This window comes from Nothoprocta perdicaria, unplaced genomic scaffold (genome assembly GCF_003342845.1).
Source record: "Nothoprocta perdicaria isolate Ctin4 unplaced genomic scaffold, notPer1 scaffold_13, whole genome shotgun sequence".
Classification (NCBI taxonomy): Eukaryota; Metazoa; Chordata; class Aves; order Tinamiformes; family Tinamidae; genus Nothoprocta; species Nothoprocta perdicaria.
The window spans coordinates 1,407,981-1,423,758 of NW_020454427.1; the positions used below are offsets into that span (position 1 = coordinate 1,407,981).

The 15,778-nt window shown below is 37.5% G+C and overlaps 1 protein-coding gene across 1 annotated transcript in view; it reads right to left on the reverse strand.

The window, feature by feature from the left end:
* The window catches only part of CORIN (corin, serine peptidase), a 110,952-nt gene that overhangs the window by 81,462 nt on the left and 13,712 nt on the right, over positions 1-15,778 (reverse strand). The window contains exon 4 of the mRNA XM_026033621.1: positions 12,255-12,704. Within this exon, the coding sequence (XP_025889406.1) occupies positions 12,255-12,704 (450 nt within the window). The remainder of the gene's footprint in view (positions 1-12,254; positions 12,705-15,778) is intronic.

The following is a 15,778-nucleotide window of genomic DNA, read 5'->3' on the forward strand; positions in this document are numbered from 1 at the left end:
AATTACATAGACAAAAAGAGTAGTGAATGGGAATAATATGTAAAAATTTGTTGCTCCAAAGAGTGGGATTCCTAGTTATACAGGTCATTCTGACATTCAGGTAAATGAAGAGTTTTCTGTTTATCACTGGCTAATAAAAAAATGGGCTGAACTGGTAGAAATGGGCATTCTCCTATTCTCAGCTCTACTGATACTAATTTAAACCACACTTTTTCCACTTTCCCTCTCCCCAGTTTGGATTGCTCCCAGATTGCGMCAGTCAAGGACTTATTTGCAAAGCTACATAAGTGAAGCAGACAGAGAAAACTGAGCTGAATGAAAATAACCACCTACATTCTTTCAAAAAAGGCAATGCTTATGGCAGCCCCCAAGAGGCAAAACCAGCACTGTAGATTAAAGTAGGTCAATAGTTTTAAAATTCTCAATTTTCACTGGTGTAAGGTCATGACTCACCAGTGGTCCTTGCTTCTGACCATAAAATTAGCTCACACCAGGAGCTGGTCAAAAGGTTGGGGTTTTTTTGTGGGTTTTTTTTTTTTTTTTTTTTTTTTTGATAGAAAGGGGGAGAAAGAGGGTAAGAAATAACTATTTCTCTTCAGATCACTGAGCTTCTGATCTTCACAGCAATCTGGCTGCAAAACATTTGTTGTAGGAAGCGGAAGGGACTGTGTAGTGGCAGGAGCTAGTCAGTTAGAAGAAAGGCTGCTCATAGGAGCTAAAGCAGAACTTTTGCAGCATGTCACCACTGCTGAACTCTGCAAGACACTTTGAAAATGAAGAAAATATATCAGTTGGCACTAGCAGAATCGGTTCTTGTCAATAAGACATGCAATAAAACACTTTAACCTTTGATGAAAACCAGAAAGAAATCGTAGTGTTCACCTGTCTCTCCTAGTGACAACTCTAACAACACAGAATAAAAGCTCACTTCTAATATTAAAGTATCTTTAAAATTTCTTAGAATCCAAATAAAAAGAGGAAAATCAACTCATGTATTACAACTTGGAAGTTGATCTAACTTGCCTATGGCAGCAACTCACAGGCTTCTTGATACAGGAACCACCTTCAGAAAAAAACGTTTTTTTTCCAATCTACAGCTGGCATTTGTTCATAAACTTAAAAGGATATTGTGACACTGTTTGATTTCAACATCTCATGTTTCAGATATACGAAGCCATATAGCCCCTTTCTTCCCCCTTATGTCCTGTTTCTATTGCATCTCCAGATTCTCATGGACTTCTGCTGAAGATCAAAGGAGTCTGGGGCTCCACCTAGAATGTGGTCTTTTCAGCAAAGTGTCTTTCCAGAACTTATTAATATCTTCACATATATTAATATATCTCTTTTAATTTACTTTGATATCTAGGCACATTTTTCATTTAAATTAAAATAGAAGACAGGCAGACTTTCTGGCCTTCCTCCAGCTATGAATTTCTCATATATGGGTTTCTTTAGACTGAAAGTGCATTTCAGATGTTGCTCCACAACTCAGGACAAACTTCCCACTATTTGATTTCACTATGAAACATTTCAATATATGCCTGTAGTTAGAATCTGTTCTTTTGAATCAGCCAGCAGGGAGATATCTAAACTGTTTTGCCTGTGGTTTAAGTATCAGTAATTAAAATCAACAATTTTACAAGAAAAACATAGTAGCTATTTTTTTATATATGTAAACTTTGAATTGAAAACTGTTTCCACAATTCACTGTAGCCTCAGTTTCCTCACAAGAAAGCCTGCTGGTTGCTGAGCATCTATGTCAGGTTAGTGTTATATGTAAATATGTTTTCAGACACTTCCTTGCACTTTTTCCACACTGCTAGAAAAGTTGTGTATTTTTTCCTCTCTTATGACACATTATACCATAACAAAAAACATCAACTAATCCCTACTGAAGGGCACACAGTATATTAAACTGCAGGAGAATAATTAATTATACACAAGCCTTTTGAATTTTACAATTAAAAACAGCACTGGCGGGATTTAGGGGCAAAGGGAGGAAGTTACTCCTTATAATCCCTTGGAAAAGTACAGTTCAGTTGAAGGGAACAGACCTTAAGAAATTTAATAACCTAATCATATGATAAACAATTAACAAAATCAAAATAGTGATACTGCTGCGGTCAAACTTTAAAGTACAAGAAAAGTCTGAAGGAAAAAGATACTTTAATTAGAAGGACTGACACAAAGTATGAATAGCATCTCTGTCAGAGGCAAATTCAGCAGATAAATGCAAATGGTTTAGGAGTATCTTCTCCTGACAGTTACACCAATGGCTAAATCATATCACACCATCCTCCTGCCAGCAGCTTTCAGTGCTTAACAAGTACTGACTACTGTTTTGTCTCACATGAATTCATAACTACAATAAAACTCAGACATAGTTGCTCTCACTTTATTTCCCTTGGGTTTCTTTCCTCTTATATGATTTAATGAGAGGATTATACTCAGTAAAACTTGTCGKTTTTTTTTCCCCATCTTTCTCAGTCCGTCCAATAAAAATAGTCTTTCTTTCCAAATTCAAGCACATGAAAAAGTAATTAAAAATACTGAAACACTTCTATAAAGCAGATTTAGTTTTGCCTCCGCCTCGTTGCACTCTTTCTAGACTTTTAACTAACACAGATCCCACTTAGACATGTCAACTTTGGCTAATTTTTACATGGTTCTCACTGYCCCACAGTGCCCATGATGGGGAAAATAAACCCCAGCCAGCAAAGCCGTGGAGGAATATGCTGCCCTGGACTCACACTCACATGGAAAAGTCCAGTTAAGCTGGGATAGGAAACCCAAAAAAGGAAACTTTAAGGTCATCTTTCTGCAAGGAAAGCTAGACAGAAGCAAGGAAGAGAGAAACATGCAGAAGGCAGAGCAACAAAATTAACTCCTTTTGGAGAGTTCCCACAACAGAATAAAATTCTGATGAGTCCCTGCATTAGGCAGCACAGTACATAACAGCATAAATTAAGTGAAAGAAAAATGCTTAAATAAAAAAAAAATCAAAACTTTTTTTATTCTTTTCAGCTCTGATCAAAGTCTCTGCATTATTTAGCACTGCTTCCTTCAACGTAAAGCTCTCGCTTTGTCCAAGAAGTACCAAGTTGGCTATTTTACAGCTGTTTCTGGCAGGACGAGGGCTTGCATACATGTATTTTGTACAGCAGCTTGAAAGCGGTGAAGAAACTCCACAGATCAGTGGCCATAACTGCTCAAACTACGTCAGGCCACGCAAGTTAAAAATTGTCTTCATACTTTCAGGTTGGAAGCAGTTCTCTAAATCACGCAGTTAAAGATCAGATTTGTTTTTTAATTTCTTTCTCTGGCGACCGCTTGGTTTCCCCCAGCATTTCCCACTCCAGCCTACCAAAAACGCTCGCCTTGCAGACATCTGTCCTACATTTGCCATTGTGAAGGGTGAGACAAAGAGCACATTCCACTTCTGCAACAAYGGCAAGCGCTTTGGGTCTGAGTGATTCTTGCCATCTGCGGGAGGCTCCTGCTCTCGCCTTCCCTTGTCCTGGACACGCTGGAAATATAACCTGACCTTTATATAACTTGTCCTCCTATGGAACCATGTTTCCTTTCATTTTCCATCTTTACCTCCCCTGTACTTTCTCTATTACTCAGAGCTTTCTCTATTACTCAGCTTCATTCTGCAGCTTCAGCTATGGCCTTTCATTGTCAGTGCATCTCTGATTTTCAAATACAGTTATCACATCCTTGCACTTTCTTCCCTCCTCGGGCATAAAAATCAGTACTTTTAATCAATGCATATACAACTCCTCTCTCAAAATACCCCGTTCCACCCCTCCCCCCCTTTCTTCCCCCCCCCCCTTGGTTATTGTATTTTACTTGGATTTAAAAGCTTTCAGCACTTAAAAGTTTATCATTTAAATAAGATTTTTTTTCAAGCAGCTTATATGAGATTCTTAACGTTGCTTACCAACGTGTAAGCTATTCAGATACAAGTCACTTGCATCTATTTAAAAATTGATAGTAATAAGTTATTTATAGCATTATTACCTTAGGCCTAAAGAGCTATTATACTTTTATCATCAACTACTACTCAGTTGCCTTCTGCTCTTTACAGAAGGCTGAAACATTTAGAACACATATGTTGCAGGTGCATTTTTATCCAAAAAATATAATAAATAATTATTGAATCCAGAGTTCTTGGTCAGCTTTCCAAAATTAAATCTCCTTATATGACAGGATAATATTTGCAGTTATAAACAGTTCAAAATTAAAAATGTTAATGCAATATTACCGATAGTGTTTAATTTTATTCACCAATATAATCTAAAGCACTAAAGTGAAGATGTGAAATTGTTATTCTGAAAGCTTTAATCTTATCTATGAATATCCAAAAGTGAGACATTCAACTTGAACAGGTACTCAACATTCACAGTGCGTGAAGGCTTAAACTAAAGCTCTCTCTAATTAGATGTGCATTAATCCAGGAAAGCAATCTTGCATTTAAATCCTGAAATAGTTAAAAGGGGTGAGTAAAAAGTTAGCAGGGGGATAAATACCCAATTCTTTCAGGACTACTGAAGACCAGCAGACCTCGTTCAAAACAATACGGAGGTTGGGGGCAACTACTTTTCAAAAAGCATTGACTTTCATTCAGTTGGGATTTCAATCTCGAGATTGAATTCTTCAATCTTCATACTGAGAACATCTTTTAAGCATCTTCCTGAAGTATTTTCTCTGTAAGAACGAATTTAGCAGTTACTCAAGTGTCATTGAGCATTTTCATAACAGAGGTCACATCTTTATGGGTGTGACCCATATCGCATACCTCCTTTTCTCCCTGTTGTCCTTTCTTAAGCCATATTGCAATTGCACAACACCCAATTACAAGCAATTACAGGCATTGCTTCTTTTCTGGTGAAACAATGTGCTTAGGGATTATGTTATTGTGGTGGTTTACTTGTTTAACAAATAGCCCAAAAGTCTTTTCAGCGATGCATACCAGGTGACATTCTCCATTGTCTTGCAACTAAAAGGTCATTTTACACCACTATAGCACTCCTTTATCATAYACTCATTTTCTAAAAAAAGCAGCATTAAAAAAAGTTTCATGATTTAAATCAATTCCTAATTTTTGGAGACTGAGGCCATTYGAGTAGTAGGTTACTTCATACCTATATTTCCCCAAGCTCACGCCACCTACTACCATACAGGTTATTTGTCAAAAGTAGTCAGTGATAAGAATGTTTACCTTCTTGCTACTTCCCATTCATATTCCCTCTCCATTACAGAAAAACTAAAATTATACAGTTTCGTTCTATCTCAAATAAAAGCTCCCTCAGCACTCATGGACATAACCCTTCAGGGCTCACAGACTTGTGTTAAACCCCAACTTTGCTGAAGTTGGGCTTAATCCAATCCTCCTTTTCGCAGACTTTGCCCCACTCAACAATGGGATTAGCCATGAGCTACACACAACCTGTATTTTAGATGAGCACTGAAGTTTTACTCTAAAATTTTTTTAAAAAGTATTTTGCAACAGGTTACCAAATGGAGAAAGCTGTGGAACACRACTTCAGTCTCAGCAAAACACATTTTCCTCAAAGCTCAATACCATCATTAGCCCAAACTCAGCTAACCTCATGGCTAAAGACGACTTTTCCTCAAACTAACTCATTTCTAGAGCATCGTGTCCTTCACCAAGGTACTTCCAGCCACGCTCCTTCTTGGCTTAGGCACATACTTGCTTCCACAGTCTCTGGGGCAGGCAGAGCTATAAGCAGGTAGTTCAGGGTAAACATCGCCCCACATCCATTAGATGCAAGTTGGCCTCTATCCCAGATGCAGAGGACATTTTTCATTAGCCATTTGCTAACTACAGGATTGTTTGGAGAAACTGCAAACCTATCTCTAAGAACCTATGAAAGCACAAAACAGAATGAATTTTAGGATTAGATCTATCACTAGAGAGTATCTTCCAAAGCACATTAGGTTGGACTGCATTTTCCTGTTATTTTCAAAGATGTGCATGACTTTCTAAATGTGTTTTCAAGAAGTGAAAATGAATGCTGGCTTGACTGACAGCACTTAATTACGCGCTAATATTGTTATGTTCAAAATGAAAAAAACAGTGCTTTATAAAAATGCACAATAGCTGAGGTACTCAACAGGCTACAAATAGGAGAGCCTATGAATAGGCTGTGCCTTGGCTGGTCCTGGTTAATCACCTTTCTAGAATCATTTAATCACTTTTCTGATTTGTTCTGTAAGAGATTATGACCATCTTTTCCATGCAGATCTAACGGTGATAATTTATGTCTACTCTTTTTTGAACAACATTAATATAACAAACCCTAGCTAAGCTTCCCTTTAAAATCTGTTCAGAAACTAAGAGTAGAGCAGTACATAGAACCCTACAAGCAYGTGGAAGGAATATACAGCTGTCCAAGATTTTAACATAATTATGATGTTTCCTATACCTGCACACTGGTTCAGGTTGCATTTAAATCTTATGAAGATGAGATCTGAAATTGCAAATTGAAACGCTTAAATCTTCATACTTCAATTGCTCTTCCCAGAATGAGAAGTTTCTCTTTTTCATGCAGTTCTACTCATGAATGCAGATATCTTTCCTCAACTTTGCATTTTATAGATAGTTGTTTACTTGCCTATGTTAGTTACATAAAGAGCAACAAGTTTCACCATAAAACTAGGACCAAATTACCTTACAACTAAACAAGTTTGGCTAAACTTTTTTTCAAATGTGCAAAATGCTCTCCATGCCCTTGGACGTTACTGACCCACTGGGTGACCTGGCAGTACCCAGCCTAGCTCCCTAAGCTTCCGCCTATGTACCTATAAAACAGGAATACCCACTAAGGCTGCACAGCAGCTTTTTTTCTCCGTAAAGCATCTCAAGATTTGAAAAACAAAACCCACTTTTGCATCAAGAAAAATCATTTCAAAACATTGTTGAACCATCATTTCATTGAAAACTCTAAATATCTATCATGGACCTACTTTAACAACCAGGACTGTACCAACTCGTCTGTATAAGTGTGTGGAAAACACACTTAGCAGGAAAACAAAGCAATTTGTTAGATCACTGCTTGAGATAATAGGAATTAGGTAGATACAAACCCATGGCCTGACTCTGGATGCAGTTACTAAGTATTGYAGCTTCTGTAGGAAAAGAAAAACCCAACTTTAGTATAAGCAGTACAAGGCAGGGGGAGACAGGGAATTTCTTGATGCTGTGCCACATGCAGTCTTCATCCTCCAGCTGTCCCCAGCGTGGTCTTCACACTGCTCTTTCCTACCAAGCAGGAAGCTGGGTCACTCCAGCTCTCTATACCCTGGTAATGGCAGAACACCAAATACAGAGAAAGGAGCACGGGGCAGGGAGGAAGGCATTTATTTAATACATAAATTAGACAGCTAAATGGAAATAAGGAGGGTAGGATGGCCTCAAGGCTGAGCAAGGGCTATAAATTAATGAAGCTGCTCAGCTGCAAAGATGTTCATGAAGTCCCAAGGGTCCTTTTCATAATAAGACTATTTTTTTTAAACTTATTCTAAGAGTAAAACAAGCAGAGCAACAAATACACACACAATGCTTCCTGAAAACCTGCTTACCACTCCGAGGTGGTGTCTTGCTCTCACGAAGGCAGTTTTCTGCTGGACGCCTATTTGGGGTTGCAGCCCTGGCCATGCGGCCTAGCCGCAGCCCCGGGCCATTGGCCGCAGCCCCTGCAGSCCGGGTGCCCGAAACAGGAGGTGGGAAGGGGTCGTCCTTGCTCAGCAGATACCCAAAGTTGGAGGCCACTTCATGGTCACCATGAACAGCTGCAGTTTCCAGGGCTCTGGCAAAAACAGTCCTAGTTTTCCCTTATGCTGATACCTGCCAAGKCATGGCACAAGGGGCAGAAAGATACAATAGGGCTAGTCCAGGCAATGTATTTCTAGGAAGAATGGAAGTCTCTCTCTCCCCAAAGGAGCACTATTGCAAAACAGGGAGTCTGCTTCATTTGAAAAGAAAAAATCCTTCTCAATCCAATACATTTGAGACCTCCTAAACAGGCTCTCACTTCACTGCATAATTACAGACTATTTTTGTCTCAAAAAAAGTACTGATAAAAATTTAACTGAAAGTTATTATCAGAAGGCATCCTTTGCTCTTTAAGATATATTGCTATTTAGTATAGCATTCCTTTTATATTATGCACTGATTGACAGATTAACAGAATAAAAAGGCATAAGCCTTTAAATTCCATGCATGCATGGAATGAACCTATCCATTTACTTAAGGCTCCCTCCCTGATGTTTTTGCTATCAGGAAACTCTCCTCTGAGCTATCCTAATGACTTAAAACCACGATCCATGCCTTTAAAACAACACACTTAAATCTAAAGTCACACAAACCTCAACAGAAAAAACATATTCCCTCAYTTTCTGACACAGGGGTAACACAGCTATGCCTATCTCATGAGCTCCGCTTTGTCAGGAGTCAGTATCATATGATATAGAAAAGATCATAACAATTTAGGGCAAGTAAGGAAGAACCACCTAGAAGCAGCTGCAATTTAAAGTCTAGAGACTTTAYGAGTCAGACATTGCTAGTTTAAAGCTCCCAAGACAAGAAATGCTCCCATCACTTTTTGGTTTTCTCATCATCCCACAGCGATGAGCACTACAGCACAGATGGATATTTGGTGAAAGYGTGCCTTCTTCTGCTTGTTTTCAACCCATTTTGAAATATCTCCTTTGGTTTTTTTTAGGTCTAGTAACCTAAAAACACCTGAGCAACACTAAGCAACTGTTCAACTTCTCCAGGCCACTCAAGATGGTGCGGACATCAACCATAACCTCTTTAGCCCTCTGTTTCCTATAAGGGATGGTTATTGTCTATTTAGGATCTCCTCGTACCTAAGCCAGTCCAAACTCCTCTGGTTTCTGCTGTTTGTCCTTTCTAATTCTCTGAATTTGTCTTTGTGAATTTATAGACTGACTTAACGAGATTTTCTCTTTTCTTTCTGCACCCTTCATGCTAACACTTAACACAGTGCTTGCCTTTTCATCCCTTCCCTATTCTACCATGCCTTTCCATTTCCCCCAAACTTATTTGTCATTACAGTTTCTATCAAAGAATCTCCTTCCGTCTCAGGGATATTTAATAAAATAAAATCAGTGCCATATATGCCAAATTTCATTCCTTTCCAGTTAGTAACTCAGCAATATCTTATTCCTTTTGAAGCCTTGAGAGAATAACACTGGCTCACAATATTTATTATTCCTCTCATTTATATGTTCTCAATGTCGTCTGCAGAAGCAGTGATTGAACAGTAAAGCAAATCCAGTGCTAACAATATTAACATTAGACCAAAAATTTTAGTCACATGAGTCTCAGTTCAGACAAATCCAGAGTTTTTGAATGTTGCACTAGCAGTCTAAGCTATATGTGAAATATTATTTTTAAACACTCAGCATAAAATTGCACAGTGTTCAAGTTATGCACTCTTACTAAATCAACAGAAATGAATTCACATTCCCACACTTGATTCACTATCACTGGGGACAAATAAAACCGACTACATGGGAACAATTAGGCTTGTTACTCCAAAAAACTATTGCAGCCTCACCATGCCAAAGTTAGCTCATTTCTTTGCAAGAAGAAGCTAATTTTACAAAGACCAGGCTAAGAAAAAGATAGCAAACAAGCCTTCATTCATATTCATCATCCTTCTATATTGGGCAGCTATGGGAACACATAGCTATTCTGACACCAAACTCTTTTRAATCCTTCAAATACCTTACACACACACACAAAACCATTACTGCTCTAATACAAATGAGCAAAATGCCTGAAAAGGGAAGAGTGACATCAAAAATTGAGAGATTAGCTATAAATAGTGAACCAGATCCTGGTGTATATGGTTTGCAGGAKGGATGTTACAGGGCATAACTTAAATAACTTTGTTGTCCTATTTCTTTACTAAAAGAGGAATCCTTAGACTTCAGAATTTCTCTTTTGGGGGGTGGGAGGGGCATTAAAAAAAAAAAAAAACACACACACACCACACACACACACCATGAATTCACACTAGAATCCCCAATAAAACATGTTTTATGCTAGGAACAGCCATGCTGATGTTTTAGAATGAATTGCACTTACCAAAACAGAGCATATGTTTACAAATCCCTGTGTGGACTACAAGTGCTTTTCTGTACACTACCAAAACCCAAATATTTGAAGGTTGGGAAATCCAAATGTGACATTGGCTTGATACACTGTAGCGGTRTCACTGCATCATTTTCCCAAGAGGTGGCAATATCCATAAATAACTGCCATACACACGATGAACACACTATATCCATCTGTAAAATRGTTCGTTCTACTACTCCACACTAGTTCATTCCATCACAATCAGGAAAAAGTTTTCACCATTTAATGTGTATTTACTGGAATTCCATATATTCCAAATAATCTCAATGATCAAATAATCTCAAATTTTCTCAAGAATTAGGTAATTGAATACACACACACACACTTATGTTTTAACACACTATCTTTGTCTTAATATCTATACGATACCTACTCAGTTATTTAGACTGCAATGCAAAGACACCATCTTAGATGGCCATAAGACATTTTAAAGCAGTTCCCCTCGAGAAAAATAGGCAGTATATTGCCTTAAAACCTTGTTCTGTCTTTACTAGCAGGCTGCTAACTTTGGAGTATCTTTTGTTACCAGTGTCATCAAAAAAAAAAAAGGATATAGGTTGGATATAGTATCCATAAAGGATATAGTACCTATAATATAGCCCACTATGCTTCTACACTACTCCTCAGTGCAGGAATCAAACAAGTTATCAAAAAAAGGGAAAATAAATGAATATGAATGAAATGAATAAATGAATCACCATAGGATTTATAGAAGTATTTTCAGTTTACGGTAAAGTAATCGATTCATATCATTTTTCAAGGCTAATTTGCGAGTGCGAAAAARTTCTCACTGACACATTCCTCAAAAAGAAACTCTTCCATATACTAGGTTTATTTAAAAAAATAAACAAAAAATAAGAGTCTTACTCAAAGATCTTTCCCTACTTTTACTTCACCTTGAAAATGTCCTACTGAGACATTTCAACAAGAAAATGTCCTACTGAGAAGTTTCTCCCAACTTTTACCTGTCCATTTCATGATAAGGTAGAGGGAAGGAAGAGAAGACCAACAAACCCCTGAAGGCAGAATGCCTCAGAAGAAAACTGTAAACTCAACAGTTTCTGATGCTACTTTTGCCTGATCATTCTAACCTGAATAATACAATGGTTCAGTTAAACACTGTTAGGTCTTACACACTAAGAAAGAACAGAATCCAGCAGAGGAATGACTCWCACACATTGTCCTAAAAATAATACGTATTCAGCAGCCTTACAGAAGGGATCCCTACTGTCAGCCACTATCACCTCATTCTTATTTTTAAAATACATGGTTAACAGTGTTATAATCCACCTTTAGAACATGTGTTGTCCTCTCTCATCTAGGTCAGACCTTTCTATGAYTCAGAAAATGTATTGCTTTATGGGATGATTAGCAAAGGAATTACATGTAAAGAGAAACAAACTTTCTTTACCAAAACAACATCAAGGAGCTTTTGACTGACATGAGATACTCATAAAATGACCACGGCATGACCACTAATGAAATGCACCTACTGTTACAATCAGGAAAAAAGAGGGAAAAAAAGTGATCACATCTATTTTATCAGTTTTGTTGCTATTCTTTCTTGATGTTTTTATTACAGCCCTCACAAATATCACTGTTAAACAGTGCCACAAATGTCAACTTTATTGCTGATCACAGTAACAGCTTCACATTGTTGGTCCAATAATATATAAAAAGTTGAAACTGTAATTACATCCCCAGTTCAGGCAGGTACTTACCACATACGCAATTTTAACAAAATGCTGCAAATCCGATATATAGACCAAACACAAGCTGCAATAGCACGTTTTCAGCCTTAATAAGCATACACGATTATCATCAAAAGAAGAACGCATTGTAAGCTTTCATCCTTGAAGAAATTACTTCATCTTCTTCAATGGGATTGAATAGATGTTTTGAATAAACTGACTGCTTACAATACGAGATATGTTTGGAAAAAAATAAACTGCCTAGAAACAGCTCTTATTTTCTCAAAATATATTGATTTAGGGTTAGACTAACAGCATGCTATGCACTTTAATTTATAATTAGGTTTCCAAATAAAATATAAACTTACTTCTTTTCTGATCCTTTTTTTGTGACACAGATGGACGGGTAGGACTCGATACAGGCAGAGTGGCCGCCCTCTCCGTGCTGTTCAAGGATACATCCATGGACCACGGCTCCTCTTTTGCAGTAGCAAACAGCTGGGTGCTGTCCTCAGGGACCTCTCCCAAGACACCATCATCCGGAGGATGAGGATTGAGCAGCGAGCCTTGAGTTGCAGGATTAAATGAGTTTTCCTGGAAATTATCTCTAAGTACATGTGAGTTCTTGTCTATTAGGTCAATGTGAGATAAAGGCGTAGTGGTCCAGGAGAGCGTGGGCGAGCCAAGATCCCCCGTGGGATCAACCTTGGAACTGTTTTCATCCACGTTTAGAAARAGAACGTCAGATGTTTCGATGTCACCGTTAACTGTGAAGACGTCACTTCCATTTGAATAGAAGCATGTTTTTTCTAGCACCCCTTGAAGGAAGGGAAAAAAGCATCAAAAATTACCATCACCCTGAAAGAACAATTGGCCTTGGAAGATTAATACTAAGTATAATGGCATAGATAAAAAACAATTTAAAATTAAATAAGATGAAAGAATCTCTTATAGCAACTAAATAACAGAAACACAAACAAAAGGTATGATTGATGTAGGGGAAAAAAACAAAGGATAAATATACTAAAAGGCATTGTACAACACAAATAAATCCTTCCATGAACTAAAATGCCTTAGACTTATTCATAGTAGGCTGATGAAATCGTACAGATGGTAAATCTAACTATGGTATATAATTAAGGAGGAATTCCAATGTGTATTTGTCCTACCYTTGTGTTAAAAAGACAAGCAATAATTTTCTTTTTATCAGACCTTCACTTGTGAAGATTCCTATTGAGCAGTACTATCATCTTTAGAARTCTAATCTTTAGCTTCACAGGAGCCAACATATTTCTAGTATATGTTACACTCACTGACATCTTAAATGGAGGTATTGCTTTCTCTGAATAGGATTATATAACGTAACTACCACTGCTAAACRTATGTCCTCGTATTCTTTTTCATCCTTCTCTAACACTAGAACTTAYATAGCATGTATAAGATTATATAAGCTTATATCTTGGCTATCACCAGTATTTTACGTAACTGTTGTATGCACTTTTTGTTGGTTTATTATATCATAAACCAACGCAGGCTTTGCTTAACTATGTGTTGAACAGCCACAAATTATTTTTAGTTCATAAATCAGAAGACCTGCAAAAGGTCTACGGCTATACATCACACAAGCATCAGGAAATTTAAACTAGAGTGCAAGAGCACTTTTTTGCTATGAACTTCACCCATTTAAAATGCTGCTCACACATACATAATGAAAAGGATGCTAAAAGCTGTGCAGCACTGATGGAACATGACAGGACTCTACTCCCAGCAGCAACTTTTAAGCATTCCTCTGATATTAGCTGCTTGAAGACAATAAAGTAAAAATAAAGAAGTGAAGAACATTCTTCTATTTAAGGCCCTGAAGGCAAAAAGATGGTCACATCTGACATACATTAGCAAGAATTCATCACAGCTCTTCTCTGCAAACTTTCAGAACTTGAGGAAAGTTTTTTTTTGTTTTTAATTGCTTTAAATTGTTCCTTCATAGCCTTTCATACCTGCTGTTGCTTCACCAGCTCATGGACACAGGTGATGCTCGAGCCCCCACTGCACTATCTCCTGGCTGCATTTCCACCTTGGATATTGCATATACACCAAAAGGGCTCAGCACAGCATCACATTTCACACAGGCACTGCTCAGTACCCTGAGCCCCTTCTCCCTGCTGTTACAGGCTCCCTCTTCACCTGGGTTGTGGTCATGTTAAATCAAGGGCTGCAACGGAAGGACTGAATAGGAGGGAATCTTCACTAATCAAGGCTGCAAATAACCAACAATACCAGAAAATGTAAACTTAGATTTAAAGTCTGAAGTGAATTGGAATCAGGAAATCTTATAGGTAAGAAGAGAAAGAAACTAGAAAAGTTCAGAAGAACAATTCTTAGAATTTCATTTTATGAACACTGAAGTGGAATTAAAAAGAAAATATATGATCCCTGAAATACAAAGGAGTGTATTGAAAGAGCTAGCATTTGAGATCTAGCACTGTTTTATCTCTCCAGGCTGGATTACTTAGTTTCTAGTAACCCTGAATAGTGATTAAGCTTTCAAATCTAACTTCTTTTGAAAGAACCCAGGGGAAATTTACATTTCTGCATATGAAGGTTTCTGGTTTTCCACCAGGGAATGTTTATGATTCACTGGGACTTAGAGGAGTTTACTATGTGCATATTACAGAAGCAACTAAAATTCTCCCATCTGCAAGTTATTTCAGCAGCAATTTCTCTATGCTTGAGTCCTCTAGTCAGACACAACAGGAAAAATGAGTGGGCTCTGATTTCACAAARGGGGACAGTAGTAACACGATTTGCTAAAATCTTCAGCAGCATGCTCAGAAATTGTGCTCACTCACATGTAGCTTTACTTGGATTTTCTTTTCCCAAATCAAAATCTGAATCTCTAGTAACTGAGGAAATCTACTTGTTTCAAATTTCAAACTTACGTAACTTTTTCTGTAGCTTTTAAAAAATTAAAGTGAGCTTCTTTTCCTCCTTCAGAAAAGTGCTTTTTTTTTTTTTTTGTTTGTTTTTTTTTTTGTTCCCCATAGCTTAAGAATAGCTGTGGGGATTTTGTTCACATTCTCTCTCCTCCTCTCCAGGCTCTTCTCTTCTCCTCCACTCACCACAAAAATAGAAAAAGCCTGGAAAATGTCAGCCCCAAAGAGCTACGAATAATGACTTTAAATTAAAGTAAAAATTATTAGCTACTTACGTATCACTCAGCAGAACAGTAGGCAATACATTACAAGTCTGGTAAGGTTTGAGCGGGGGTTGGTTGGTTTATTTTTTAAACGTTTGGATCACTAAATACTGCAGAACTACCAATCTGATTCTATTCTTCTCCCCCTTATTTTGTTGTCTTTCTAGAATTATAAAAATAGCTATCTTTATCATTACTCATAAATCATTTGTTTCCTCTACAGAGTTACTCAAATTCTTATTTACATGTTCAACCCACCTTACAACAAAAACATTCTTGTTCTATTTTCATACTTTCACAGTGATAAAAACTCCCCTTTGGCTCCTGACAGGTGTACCACATAATAAACTACTTTTAGAAAAATTAGCTTCCCAGTTGTGCTTTAGCTGATGACAGTGATTAAATTGCTTTTTTTAACAGTTCTTGTCCCCAAAATAATAGGCCTTACAGAGAGCAAGGGCAGGGAGCAAAACATTGGTATTACTGGGAAGGAAGTTTATGATCCTGGATACATGTAAYTTTCTTATTTCCATACTTTCAAATCCTTGGGTTTAAGTTTTACCTTAATCGTTCAGGTTTCCAATCAGCTGCTTAAGACTGGAGAATTTTAAAGAACCCATTTTTTTCTGCTTTTCTGGATCAGTGTTCCAGCAACTGAGTGTCTGGCACTAAAAGTATGAGTTTTTATTGTGTTCT